At 34.5% G+C, this 15,254-nt stretch overlaps 2 protein-coding genes across 3 annotated transcripts; both read left to right on the top strand.

The window, feature by feature from the left end:
• Nucleotides 1-785: 785 nt before the first annotated feature.
• LOC107014722 lies at nt 786-6,789 on the top strand. Of its 2 annotated transcripts, none has more exons than XM_015214761.2 (6): nt 786-1,312; nt 4,112-4,256; nt 4,789-5,049; nt 5,415-5,496; nt 5,617-5,816; nt 6,148-6,789. In XM_015214761.2, the coding sequence occupies exons 1-6, from the start codon at nt 1,089-1,091 to the stop codon at nt 6,514-6,516; spliced, it is 1,281 nt and encodes a 426-aa protein (XP_015070247.1). In that variant the 5' UTR covers nt 786-1,088; the 3' UTR covers nt 6,517-6,789. The 2 variants fall into 2 exon arrangements, with proteins under 2 accessions (XP_015070247.1, XP_015070248.1); XM_015214762.2 differs by lacking the exon at nt 786-1,312 and adding an exon at nt 1,375-4,022 and having other exon boundaries at nt 6,148-6,782.
• Nucleotides 6,790-11,230: 4,441 nt separating this feature from the next.
• On the top strand, nt 11,231-13,766 carry LOC107013864 (pollen receptor-like kinase 1). The gene is made up of 3 exons (XM_015213746.2): nt 11,231-12,068; nt 12,144-12,893; nt 12,968-13,766. Exons 1-3 carry the CDS (start codon nt 11,246-11,248, stop codon nt 13,543-13,545), a joined length of 2,151 nt encoding a protein of 716 aa, XP_015069232.2. The 5' UTR covers nt 11,231-11,245; the 3' UTR covers nt 13,546-13,766.
• The last annotated feature ends 1,488 nt before the right edge of the window (nt 13,767-15,254 follow it).

The following is a 15,254-nucleotide window of genomic DNA, read 5'->3' as shown; positions in this document are numbered from 1 at the left end:
TTCGAGGTTTTTATATATTGAAACTTAATAATAGTGGATAACATTCTTAAAAAATAAATTTGACAAATGATAACAATTATCTTTGATATAAATGCGACTAAAGAATCTAAAATGCCAATAGATGTGATTCATGCAAAAATCATACAAATTTAAATTGTATATTTGAAAAAGGAACAAAAATGATTGAAAAACGAAATATTCAAAGGAGTTTTATCATATCAATATGAAAAAGAATAATAAGACGTGTAGATGTATTTCATTAGTATCTTTCAGTTGCTTTATAATATAATTCTTATATACTCAAGAAAAAAAGTACATCGGAGTATGTTGTAATATAAAGATTCAAACTCATTGATATTCCAATAAAATGTAAAAAGTGACATATTAACTACCTGTCCAAACAAAAAAGTTACTAAGAAAATATATATTGATTAATAATGTACTATCCCTCATTTAATAGATTATAGATGTTAAATTTGTTAAGTTTTATTTCAATCGTCATCTCAAAACGATCTTTATAATTAATATATAAGTAAAAAAAATGAAGTGATAATGTTACGTTTGGAAATAAATAGAACTATATAATTGATTGAAAAAAGATAATCCTTTAATATTTATTTTAAAGATTACGCAAAGCGCGAACAAAATCCCTAGCTTTAACTAATAATCAATCTCAATCCAACCATGAAACACCCCTAGTTGATAGTATAGTTTAAAGAATTTTGACATAATTTTCGGAAATTAATAAGAAAATTGGGCTCCGGACTTAGCAGGCTCCAATTATCTCAATTGAAAATGAGGGAATCAAAAATAAACAAAAAGTTCCCCCAAAACAAAAGGGGTGACTATGTATGGATCACCGTGAGGATGGGTTTATCTAGTTTGTAGGGTGAAGGCCAAACTTTGCGAACCCCTTGCGATAGAACGGTCGTTGTGGAAGGGCGATGCTGAAGAAATCCTAGGAGTGCTGGATTCCAAATCCAAGGAGGACGGAAATTTATAGGCTGACCAGTTGCATATAGCAAACACAGAGAACGTGCACTGCGATTTGGTCTTCATCATTAGTGTTAGAACTTTCGAAAGAGAAGATGGACCGAGGAGGAAACGGATGGTCGCTGTCTTCGTGTACTTACGGGTATACCCTGGCGGTCATAGTGATCATACTGACATGTCATTTGCTGAACTCTCGCCTTCCATTTGCCTTGTCTTTCCTATCCGTCCTCTTCGGATTTAGAGAACGATCTGCTGCGAATCCACATGCCGAATCCAATGGTGATCCTGATGTCTCTCCCTCTGCTCCTTCTGAAGTAAGGTATTTTTTTCTTCTAATATAGGTAGGTTTGTGCACAAGAAGCTCCATAGTGAAAAGGTGAAATAATTTCTTCTTATTGTTTGGATAAAGAAAGACGTAGTAGCCTGTACCATGTCATATTCGGATTCAATTTGATGTTCATTGGTAAGTATTATATCAAAAATTCATCACCAACCGACTCAATGGTTGATTGTAGTCTTCTCTACGCTTGCCACTTGTTCAATCAAATCTTGTATATTCTTACAAGTACAACTATGACACCTGTCTGGTGAACAATTCAAGTTGGATTGCAAACTAGATAAATTTTCTAAAGAATAATTAGACCTGGGCATCAGTTAAGTAGCTTAGCTTTTCTTTTTTTTTTGCCTATGAAGATCAACTAAGAGCATCTTCTAGTTCAAATAGGCCTAGAACAAATGATGATTTCTAACGAGTCCAAGGACTCAACGATTGTTGGAACTTTTGCTTGCATTATATTATTTGGTCTATAACATTCGAGATTATGCAGACTCAAACAATATTTTTCTTTGAACTGTTTGAAAGTTGTCCATTTTTGCCTATGAAGATCAGCTAAGAGCATCTTCTGGTTCTAATAGGCCTAGAATAAAGGATGATTTCTAAACGAGTCTAAGGACTCTATGAATGTTGGAACTTTTGCTTGCATTGTATTATTTGGTCAATTTACCATAATTGATAACATTTGAGATTATACAGACTCGTACAAAATTTTCCTTTGAACCGTTTGAAAGTTGTTCATTTTTGCCTATGAAGATCAGCTAAGAGCATCTTGTAGTATTAATAGGCCTAGAACCAAGGATGATTTCTAAACGAGTCCAAGGACTCTATGAATGTTAGAACTTTTACTTGTAATGTATTATTTGGTCTATGTACCAGAGTTGATAACATTCGAGATAATGCAGACTCATACAAAAGTTTCCTTTGAACCGTTTGAAAGTTGTGTCCATTAAGTCATGAGAGTACGAATGGTTTCTTTTTCATCTTCAGGAAGAAAGAAGAACCAAAAGTTTGGCCTATTTATTTGGCAGAACAAAGGATGATTTCTTTCTACCATTTGTCTTTTCCTTCTAGCTAAAACTCAGATAAATTACTTACTCTTGAGAAAGGGTAATAGAGGCCTTTGTAAGGACGTAAGATTATCCCAAGTGAGAATCTTACTACCGGACATAAACTTTTGGTGATGGACTTGGATTGAGCGAGCAAGTAGGAAAAAGATTAATTTTCGACTAAGTAAATATGAGGTAGCTTGACCCCTGCCCTCTCTACGTAAATGAGAGAGAAGTTGATGACGATGGGAGCTTGTAGGAGTACTGGAGATGTGTATAACATGGGGATAAGACAACTAGTTGCATTAAGGAAGGAACTAGAGAGGTACCAGGGTGTTGAGGGGTAACTTTGGTGGTCGAGAAAGTTCAAGGCTAAGTAGAAGCATAAGATTGCTTTCGCAAAGTTGGTAAAATGAAGGACGAGGAGGAAATACGAACGCATAAGGAAATCTATAAGGCAACGAAAACGGAGGCTAAGTTAGTGGCTACAATAGCAAAACGACAGTTTTCGAACGACTATATGATAAACTAGGAGACAAAGGCGGAGATAAGAAACTGTAAAGGCTCGCGAAGGCGAGAGAGGAGGCCCGAGACCTAAATCAAGTGAAGTGTATCAAGGATGAAGAAGACATGGTGTTGGTAGAAGAGATCCTCATTAAACAAAGATGATAAGCTTACTTCTACAAACTATTGAACGAAGAAGGGAATAGAGACATTGTGCTAGGTGATTTGGAGCACTCAGAGAGATATCGAGATTTTGTGTACTGTGAGTGTATTAAGGTTGAGGAGGTGAAGCGCGCTTATAGTAGTTAGTGCAGGGGGAGAGCGACTAGACTAGATGAGAGTCCGATGGAGTTTTGGAAAAACATAGACATGACAAGTATGATGTGGTTAAATAGTTTGTTTGATGTCATTTTTAAGATAACAAAAATGCCCGAGGAGTGGAGGTGGAGTAAATGGTTCTGTTGTACAAAAACAAGAGTGATATCCAAGTAGTAACAATTACATGGGTACCAAGTTGCCAGCTAAACTAAAAAAGTCTGGGAAAGAGTCGAGCAGATGAGGGTGAGGCGAGACGTGTCAATTTTCGAGAACCAGATTGTATTCTTGCTGAGGCTATCGACTACAAAAGCCTTCCATCTTGTGAGGAGATTGGTGAAGAAAAATCAGGAAAGGAAGAGTGACTTACATGCGGTATTCATTGATTTTGAAAAGGCTTATGACAATTCCTGGAGAGAAGTCATATGGAGATGCTTGGAAGCAGAGGTGTACCAGTGGCTCACATTAGGGCGATAAAGGACGTGTATGATGGAGCCAAAACTCGGGTTAGAATGATGAGAAAAGACTTAGAGCACTTCCCAATTGAGCTGGGGTTGCACCAAGGATCAGTTCAGGTTGCAGGGTTCATGGTTATGAAAATAATTTGTATTATCCTTTTGAGGAAATAAAGATTTCTTTCAACTAAATATTTAGCATTTTATTTTTTTGTTTATTGTCAGGTGTACCTAGGCTCTTCGAACTTGAAATAGATGATTAGATCTCTCGTCTTGAAGAGCGACGTATTGGTAGGACTCCTTGTGAGTTGGGCTCACTATTGCAGTATATGAAGAATTTCCATGCTCTAGTAGTAGATATGGTTCTCCTATGTGAGCCTTGTCTTCAATTGCTTTTAACTTGCAAATGTGGCTGTATTTATTAGTCTTAAGCATCCTAATATCTCATTTATTATTCTCAGGATCACTGCAGTGGTATCTGATCTAGATCTGAAGAATTTGATTGACGTCGTAAATAATAAATTTCAAGCTAATGAGAAATGGGAAGATGTCATTAACCGGAGAACAGATCGTTTTTCCTACTGTGCACGGTGTTGTAAACTGAAGGTGCTTGCTCAGATTATCTCTTTATGTACTGTGTTTTTAATATTATAGCGGTCTCTGCTTTTATCTCTTAGGGACTTGCTGAATTGCCTATTTTCTCAGAATTCAGAATAGCAAATTTATGCCTCATGGCTGAACCTATCAATAAGCTGGGCTCATTAAGAAACAGAAGAAGTGTGTCCATTAGGCTAACTATTAATCACAAAAGTGACTTCTTTCACCTTTTGTTAATGTACTTATGTACCTTTGAAGCTCTTAAAAGAAAATGGAGTAACCAACTGTAGGCAGTGCTCCCATTGATACTTATAAAGGATCTAAAGTGACTGAATGGGCTGTGCAATAAATGATTCTTGGTTTCACCTACTGTTTAATGCTATTTTTATTAGGCGAAGTGATGCAAAGTATCTGGATTGCCTTATTTTAAATGTATTTATTTAGCAATTCTTATCGTTGTCTAACTTACCGAAAAAAGTTACTACTATCTGTATCAGTAATGAGGTGATGATACCCATGTTTCGTCTCTTCTGTTCTGCAGGATGAGCCTCTTAAATATCTAAGTGTCACTGTATTTGAAAATTGCTCTGTTGAGATGCTAAGAGATTTTTACATGGACAATGATTTCCGGAAAATTTGGGACAAAACCTTGATTGAGCATAAGCAGTTGCAGGTGGATTCAAGCAGCGGAACTGAAATTGGACTCATGATAAAGAAGTTTCCACTATTGACTCCCAGAGAGTACATATTAGCTTGGAGAGTGTGGGAAGGCAATGACGGATCCTTCTACTGTTTTACCAAGGTAGTACTTAATAAAGTTTGACATTGAGAGGACATCAAGCTCTCATAGAACTGACTCTCCCAACTTAACTCTAGAGAGATATCTTTCTCAATGGTGCAGTGTCTTCTGTTAAATAAATATTGCAGTTAGAACTTGTTTAGTTCTTTCAATTGGATGGTACCCCCTACCCCACTCTCGCCCCGCCCCGCCCCCACACAAACCTAAAAAAAGTAAAAGAAATAAGAAGGAAGAATTGTTTGGTGTTCTCACACAAGTTTCCATCATTCATGTGTCCCAACTATAATTGTATCTATTCTTGTTTCAATTTTTCCTGTTACATATCTTAGTTTATGTATGCTAAATTTTTGGCGTTTTACTGCTAGTAGGAATGTGAATATCCTTTGGCACAAAGAAAGAAGAAGTATGTCAGGGTTAGGCTCTTTAGATCTGGTTGGAGAATCAAGAAAAGTAGGTTTTTGATTTGTTCTGTCATTTTGTATAGCATTCTTGGTTTCACCTTCTGTAGTACTTTTAGGAATGTAGGATGGTGCAGTACTGAGTTGGTTTCATTGTGAATTTTTCCTTCAGTTTCTGGTAGGAATGCCTGTGAGATTCAAATGGTACACCAAGAAGATGCTGGTCTTAACGTTGAAATGGCAAAACTAGCCTTTGCAAAAGGCATATGGAGCTATGTTTGTAAAATGGATGATGCACTTCGCCAATACAAAGCAGTTGACCACCATTCTCAATTGACTTCAGGTGTGACTGCCGTCACGTTAATTCAAAAGGTGGGAGCTATGCTTCTTTTAAAGTTCTTAATTGTGGGACTTCCACTATTCTTTTTGTTAGGAAATGAAAAGTTAAGTAAAATAGATGATAAAAGACACAAATCTGGCAGTGACCGTAACAGAAGCATTTTCCTTCTGGAAGTCATTTTCTCCCTTTTTACTTTAATGGCCTCCCTCCCTCCCTCCTAAAATGATAAGCAAGTACAAGGATAAGGTGCTACTACTATTGCCTACATGGATTAATTAGCCTTCCAAATATGAGTTGAAAGTGTATAACGTGCTGCTTGACACAATTTTTTGATCTTCCCTTTCCCACCCTCTTCAAATGAAGGTTCCACTTGGGTTAGACACCTTAGACCACACAAGGGGACTAATCAATCCAGAAATCTGCACAAGTAGTGACTATTGCGGTGGAGTGTCACGTGAATGCAATGCTAGGGAACAGAGAAATGAGCCATCAAGCAATCTGGTGCCAAATATGCTAATGCTCCTGGGTGGTGCAATCTGCATGTCTAGAGGGCTCTCTAACTTGGGATCAAAGGTTGCCATGGCATGTATCCTGAGTAAGCTTGTGAAACTCAATGGCATGAGAAGCAAAAACTTACAGAGATTTAGCCAGATAGAGGTTCAGACACGCGAAGAATGTACGATGATAAGTGAAGATGAGCTTCAGTGCGACTACTCAAGTGTCACCTCTTGAGTAGGAACGCAGCTGTGCATGTTTATGTGGTTTCAAGAAACATATGTTAGTTATTTTTAAAAAAAAAAAATTTCTCCAATTACCCCTTTCCGCTATTGAACCATGAATGTGGATTGGACGATTCTATCGCTCTAATCTTCATTGTTATCGGAAGCTTTTAAGCCAGTGTCATTTAATTATAAGTGTTATGTCATTTTATTGGATGATTAACTATGCTCTATTATGCTAAAATTATAATGTTGGATTTAATATAAAATTTTTTAGTATCATAAATGTATACATTGTGTGTGAATTTTAAATCTTTTACTAACATTTGTGAGTGGTAGCTATGACCAAGTGATATTGTAATATAAAAAGAAGAGCAAAATATCATTTTGGTGCATTCGATTTCGATGTGGCGGTTTTCTTTTTGGTTGGAGGTTTTCACCAAGATGCCTTATGCAAAGTTCATGAGGAGCTTGCTGATAAAGCTTAAAAATATCCTAGGCTATGCTCATATGCATATTAGATGAGTTACAATTCTGGTTCATCAATCATTATAGACTTTATCTTCTTGAAGAAGTAGATCCAACATGCATCACACACTTTGTTCACCACATAAGTGCAATTAGATAAATATTATTTTTAGTATCCTACTACACAACAATAAACAATAAGACATCCTCATATTTGCCATATAAAAATGCGTCATCAACGACCATAATCTTTTTCATATGGAAATATCCCCTAATGCAAGATTCATAAGTTATGAAGTAGTATAAGAAATTGCCATCATCAACAAATAAAAGTACACTAAGAATTTTGTTTATGGGGAGATTTTCTTCTATGTTTATCAATATTAACTTTTTAATATGTAGGTCGTTGAACTAAACTATATTAATAATATGTTTTTTAGTGTACTTTTATTTGTCGTCTGATTTGTTAACCAATACAATTGTAAGTTTCCGCACGACATCCTAATCACTTGCGAATTCGACAAGTGGTTTCAGAACACATGGTTCAAAGATCTAATGGTTCAATGACTCAGTTTAATCAAGATTGAAGATATGTTCAAGTGATTCCAAATCAATTTGCAATCAACGTGATAATAATGAAATTTTTTGTGCTACTACATGTGAAGAGATTTTTCAAATATATTTTTAACAATATATTGTTGTTCCATCCTTTAAAACAAAATTAATTTTCAACTCATGCGTACTTTAGAGCATGGGCTCCAACATCCAACACCTGCAAACTTTAATGTTCGAGCTTCACTTTTAACTCATGTATCTTTACTTTTAACGCATGAGCTCCACTTTTAACTCATTCATCTTACTTTTAACGCATGAGTTCTACTGTCAACTCATGCATATTACTTTTAACACATGAGATTCACTTTCAACCATGTTCACAACTTTTAATATAGTCTTCCAATTTTTAACCCATATCAATTTTAAATCATGGTAAGTAGCAGTGATACATGAAGAACGAGATTATCAAGCATATGAACAAGACAAATCAAGTTTTGCCAAGAAATCCAGCCAAAAGGGGAGATATCTTGGGGTTTTGCCCTGATTTTATTATCTTATTTGAAATTTATTTTTTGCTAAAATAAAAGACAAAATATTACCATAAATATTTTTACTTTTCACGAAAGGAAAATATATTTTTCTTCCATATCAGGATTGTTCTTTCCTTTAGAGGAAAAATTTGGAGATCTATAAATTGAAGATTTTTATTCTCATAGTATAAAACAATAATATTTACAATGTAGTTATTAAAAGAATTTTGTCTATGAGGAGATTTTCTCCTAAACATATTTATATTATTCAATACTAGTTTTATCATATGTAGGTCGCTAGACCAAATACTAACAATATGTCTTTAGTATACTTTTGTTTGTCATTTGATTTGTTTACCATATAATTTGCAATCGTAAGATCCTGCATGGCATGACACACTAGTTACTTACAAACTCAACAATCACCGCCTACCGAACATACTCTGCTATCAATATAGTAAAACTACACGAGCACAAACAGATAAGAATTGTCGAAGGAGTTGAGTACGAGCTTACATACCTAAAGACTCATGTCGATGGAATTTTGAGCAAAGCGTTTGACACTCTAAAATACCCATTTGAAAAGACTGACAAGTAATAAAAATTTACTTTAAAGAATAATTTCAAAATAATTAAAAAGGATAAAAACGAAAAATAATGTTTAGTTAATGTCTTAATGTTATGTTAGGATTGATAATTTTTTAATTTAAAGTGGTTATGTAAAAAATAATGTATATTTTGAAATGCATAATTTACTTTAAAGAATAATTTCAAAGAATAATAACCCACTATAGCTATAACAAAAATTTACTTTAAAGAATAATTTCAAAATAATTAAAAAGGATAAAAACGAAAAATAATGTTTAGTTAGTATCTTAATGTTATGTTAGGATTGATAATTTTTTAATTTAAAGTGGTTATGTAAAAAATAATGTATATTTTGAAATGCATAATTAAGGTTTGAGAGTGGCCTTTGCCATTTGTTTGATTTGACACGGTTTTAAAAATAAAGGATGATTTTGAATTTTGTACTTCCTTTGTTTAAAAAAGAATAACATTTTTTTCTTTTTAGTCTGTTTAAAAAAGAATGTTCTTTTTCTTCTTTTGGTAACAATTTTCCACGTGACACACAAGATGAAAGGACAATTTTGTATATTGACATAACTTTAATTTAGGACCACTTGATCAAAAAATTCTTTATTTTCTTAAACTTCGTGTCAAGTCAAATTAGATCATTCTTTATAAAACGGAGGAAGTAGTTTAAAATAGAATAAACTACTTTATTAGTCATACAGCACTAACATAACATATATTACCATTTTTAATATTTTATATCATACATTATTAACGATACAATTAAATACTCAGCTCCCTCAAAATTAGAATTGATTAATTATCTTTACATTTAAACTTTAAAATTAATATTTTAATTAAAAATAATATTTATCTCTCAAGGAATATGAGTTAGGGTAAAACTCTCTTCCTCTTTCTCCTCTCTTGATCAGTTGTTAGTGAGAAGAGCTACTGCATCAAAATAGATGTTCTACGGCTTGTCAACATACATCAAACTCCTAGCCTTTGATTTCTCACTCTCAAACAAATTCCCCAAGTACCCATAACTTTTCTCACAAGTGAAGCCGCCTCCCGCGCATATAGACAATGGATATAGTTGTCATATGTATTTGTCTTTTATCTTGTATCTTAATATGATTATATATATTTGTTATGTTATTATAATGTATCTGACGATTTTCATATTTATCCGAAATGCATGTTTTTGGATATAACATCTGAAATTAATACTTCATACATTAAATTATACATATAAATATACATGAAATAATATTAGATCATATAAATAGATACATGAAATTAAAATTAGATACAAATAACAAATACATGAAATTAATACTTGATACAGATAACAAATACATGAAATTAGTACTCCCTCCGTTTAAAAAAGAATGACCTCATTTTCCTTTAGTTTGTTTCAAAAAGAATGACATCTTTCCTTTTTTGGTAACAAACTTTCCACGTGGCATGTTTAAGGCCACAAGATTAAAGGGCAATTTGTGCATTTGACATAACTTTAATTTAGTATCACATGATCAAATATCTTTTTTATTTTCTTAAACTTCGTGTCAAGTCAAACTAGACAATTCTTTGTGAAACGAAGGAAGTACGAGATATTCTATGGTACATATAAATGTAATTGTATGATACTCATGTATCTAAATGTTTAGTTTATTGGACACATTAATAAAAAATAAAATAAATCAAATTACATGAACAAAATATACTTATTTTTGTCTTTTATTATTAGTATTAATGATTTTATTATTTCAAAGAATAATAAATAAAATTAATTAAAAATAGTACACTTCTTGATTTTTGCAATTACTCATGTAATTAATGAAATCTGTTACAACCAATTAATTTAAACAATTAAAATATGTATCTCATTTTAAAAATTTGACAGATAGATGTATTTCACGTATTCATACTCATGTATCCTAAGCACAAAATATGGTAGAGAAAGTAATATTTGAAATTACGAGAAATCTTAATAATTAGAATCTAAACTAATATTTCTTCCATTTAAAAAAGAATGACCTCATTTCTTTTTTGGTCTGTTTAAAAAAGAATGACTTTTTTTTTGGATTAACAGTTTAATTTCAACTTTCCACGTGACATGTTTAAGGTCACAACATCAAATAGCAGTTTTGTTCATTTCACATAACTTTTAATTTAGGACAACAAGATTCAAAAGTCTTCTTTATTTTCTTAAATTTCGTGTCAAGTCAAATCAGATCATATTTTTTAAAACGGAGGAATTAATATTATATAGTTTGCTCTTTAAAATAAGTAATAGATATTTGTGGTTATAAATAATTTAAAATGAACTTTTACAGTTGAATGAAATTATGTTTCGTGAAATGAAAACATTTAATTTCAAATAAACTAATGAAATGCTTAATCAAACAAAATTTTGACTAAATAATAATTAAAAAAAGTAGCTGAACTTTTGACTTAATATTCCTTAATTTCTAATTAAAATTCCTGAACATAAAGAAAGATGACAATTAATATTTATTTATTTGGATGGAAGACATTGAAAAAAGTAATTCATGTAATGAAAACCAAAAGAAAATCCGTAAAAATCTCTGGTTAGAGAGGTGTGCAGTGGTTATGCCTCAAATTGATGGTGTTTTGTTGTGGTTAGGCAAAGGAAGGATGATGACGGAGGTGGAGGATGCCGGCCTGTCACCAGTTACGTTTGCATGTTCTTCATCATCATCATCATCATCAAGAAGAAGATCATTATTGATCATTTTCCTTGTTGTTGTATCTTTGATCACATTTGTATCGTCTCAACCGGACGATGACGATGATCATCATTATGTTCCCGATGCAAAGAGCTCTTCGGAGGCCCTCTTCAACTTTAAAAGCTCCCTATCTACATCTTCAGGTAAAGGAAAAGAGGTACTCGGGTCTTGGGTTCCATCGACAAGTCCCTGTACCGGGGACAATGCGAATTGGTTGGGAGTCATTTGTTTGGAAGGGGATGTATGGGGTTTGCAACTAGAAAACTTGGACCTCTCAGGTGAAATTGATATAGATTCATTGCTTCCTTTGCATTTCCTCCGGACCCTAAGCTTCATGAACAACAACTTCAAGGGGCCAATGCCTGATTGGAACAAACTTTTTGCCCTCAAGTCATTGTACTTGTCCAATAATAACTTCTCTGGTCAGATCCCCGATGATGCCTTCAAGGGTATGATTTATCTCAAGAAACTTTATTTGGCCAACAACCAATTCACAGGTAACATTCCCACCTCCCTCGCTACCTCCTGCCCCAGGCTCTTCGACTTGACCCTCCAAAACAACAAATTCACTGGCTCTATACCTGATTTCCGCGGTGGTGTTCTCAAACTCCTCAATGTATCCAACAACCAACTCGACGGTCCAATCCCTCCTTCTCTTTCATTAATGGATCCAACAGCATTCGCAGGTACCTAATTAAATATATCATTGCATTGCATTGCATTACATATCGATCATTTAATCATTGCATACATATACACAGGGAACAAAGGCATGTGTGGGAAGCCTTTGGAATCAGTTTGCAACTCCCCAATTCCAGAAGCAAATACTACTACTCCGCCTAACACTCTCAACTCTACCATCAACACCACCCAATCTGGTGATATAGATAACAAGTCGCCCTCTCTCCTGAGTAGAGTGATGTTGATCGTTGCAGTTTGTTTGGTGGTCTTATGTCTCGTGATTGTCTTAATTCTTATCATTCTCCGCCGCCGCAGCCAAAATAATCCACAACTCACCAGCCGGGCTGCAGTTGAGTCAAGTAATGTTGATGGGGATCAAAACATGACCTTTTCATCAGCAGCAGCCCTTCCTGATACGACCATGAGTGGCAATCCAACTTATAATGCAAGACACGATGACAATAACAAGGCATCAGCAGAGGCACCACCAGCACCAGGCGCAACAGTGGTGGGTAAGTTATCCTTCGTTAGAGATGACCGGACAAGATTTGATCTACAGGACTTGCTAAGAGCATCCGCGGAGGTGCTTGGCAGTGGGAACCTGGGGTCCTCTTACAAGGCACTACTTATGGATGGCCAAGCCGTTGTGGTGAAGAGGTTTAAGCAAATGAACCATGTCGCTAAAGAAGACTTCCACGAGCACATGAGGAGGTTGGGCAGACTAAGCCACCCAAACTTACTCCCCCTTGTCGCCTATTATTATAGGAAAGAAGAGAAGCTGCTTGTTTATGACTATGCCTCCAATGGTAGCTTGGCCAGTCACCTCCATGGTATGTATATGTATATATGTATATGTATAATGATTAGTGTTTAAATTAATTATTAATTACTCGGCTATGTGTAGGCAATCACTCTAGGCTGGACTGGTCAAGCCGCTTGAAAGTCATAAAAGGAGTTGCAAAGGCGTTGGCCTACCTTCACAACGAGCTGCCAAGCCTAGCACTTCCGCACGGTCACCTCAAGTCATCAAATGTACTTCTGGACAAATATTCTAATCCGTTGTTGATGGATTACACATTGGCGCCCCTGGTGAATCTTTCCCAAGTCCAACATCTTTTAGTGGCTTACAAAGCCCCTGAGTATGCACAACAAGGCCGCATCACAAGGAAGACTGATGTTTGGAGCCTTGGGATTCTAATACTAGAGACCCTCACCGGTAAATTCCCAACAAACTATCTTGCTCTCAGCACTGGCTATGGCACCGAACTGGCTACCTGGATTGACACCATCATTAAAGATAATGAATCGGCTTTTGACAAAGAGATGGACCAGCTCACGCATCAAGGACAGATCCAAAAGCTCTTCAACATTGGAGTGGCTTGCTGTCAAGAAGATTTGGATACAAGGTGGGATCTCAAGGAAGCTACTGAAAGTATACAAGCCTTAAATGACAAGGACGATCAAGTTGATGATGGAGTTTAATTTTAACATCGATCAAATACATGTATACACTCAACACCATTAGTTAATTCCCCTCTCTATATTTATATGTGCATTACACATAATCTCATGTTTGTACACACTTTCATTGTATAGTACTTATCTAAATGACTCAAGGTGTAAATAGACATGCATGCCAATCGATCGGTCATAAGTATATATGTACTTCGTTTAGCTCTAAAATTTTCTGGTTTAAACTTTAATGGGTTATGCGGTCGTTTGGACATATTTATTAGTGGCGACCCTTGACTATCACGGCAAAAGACGCCTTCGGCGAAACATATTATGTAGTTCTTCTTATACTTACTACTCAATTCTTAGAAAAAGAAAAAGTGACCGAGATGCGAGGAATAACTTAATATAAGGGTGACTAACGAACAAGTGGCCCCATTTTTGCTTGTGCCGGAACGACCCACATAAAGCTGGAGCATTGGGTTGAGTTGGGCACTTTAGTAGACTGTACTCGCACGGGTCAAAGTGGCGTACCAGACGCGCTGAAACTATCAATAGCCGCTTAGTCTCGAGATTATCGTTATCATATCATTAAAAATAACCACAATCTTAGTCCAATAAATATGGGATGAACTTATCCTAAAAAAAAATTCAGAACTAATTATCCCTTCTATCAAATGAGACGATAAGCTTTTAAAATCTAATTAAAATATTTTTCTTCATATTGTTAATGCCTATTTAGAAAGAAAAAAAATCAAATTTATTAAATTATAAAGCAACTAATGTAAATGTATTTTTTGTGATGAATTGACTGTGAAAAGAGGAGATGGGTTTTATGGAGGTCCTGGTGGTGTTTGTGGTGTTTTCTGGTGTTGTTGTTACTAGTTCTTATCGTGGAGGCTGGTAGTCAGAAAACAATTGTAAGCGAGATGCTTTCGCCGGTGACTAATGACTATTCACATTTGCTGTTTCTCACAAAAGAATGTTAAAAATAATATTTCATCCACCAGTGGCGTAGCCACATACTATCAAGGGTGTTCAATTTCGGGAAAAAAATAGCATACATATTAAATTACCTATTTTGAACATTCTTAATATAACAATTTGCTATTTTTGGACATCCTTTGAAAAACTTCTGGCTCCGCCACCATCATCCACACAAAAAATGAATTGATTTTTTTTTCCTTTTACAAATATCAGTTTAAGTTATAATGTTAATTCATTAATAAAGTTTATGTTACGTTCTGTTTTTAAAACTAAAATTAAAAACATTTCATAGCTGTTAATTTGAAAATAATTAATAAGAGTTGCCAAGTAATTTAGAAAAATTAAAAAACTATTTAAAAAGATATTTTTTTGGAAAGAAAACCTTGAAATAAATAAGCTAGAATCGAACAGGAGTTCAAACAATCCTCTAATAAAAGAATACTACAACCCCAACATTATTCATCTAATAATAACATAACTTGTTAGAGCTTGTAATTAATTTTGTGTACTATCATATATTCCATGACACTATCCATATGGTGAACATCTCATCAAGGAGAAATTATATTATTATTGTCATGGTCAAAATATTATGAGAAAGACATGTTTCTTGCTTTACTTTTGTTGTACCATAGATATACAACCAATAACAAATTTGTATTACCACACAATAATATTATTTTGGTCATGGACACAATCTTTGCAGGCAAGAATTATTTCTTTCTTTTGCATTTTCGGTACTTCACAATAAA

The sequence above is a fragment of the Solanum pennellii genome, chromosome 3 (assembly GCF_001406875.1).
Source record: "Solanum pennellii chromosome 3, SPENNV200".
NCBI classification, from domain to species: Eukaryota; Viridiplantae; Streptophyta; class Magnoliopsida; order Solanales; family Solanaceae; genus Solanum; species Solanum pennellii.
The sequence above is the reverse complement of the archived record's forward strand: the minus strand, read 5'-3'. Positions and strand labels throughout refer to the sequence as shown.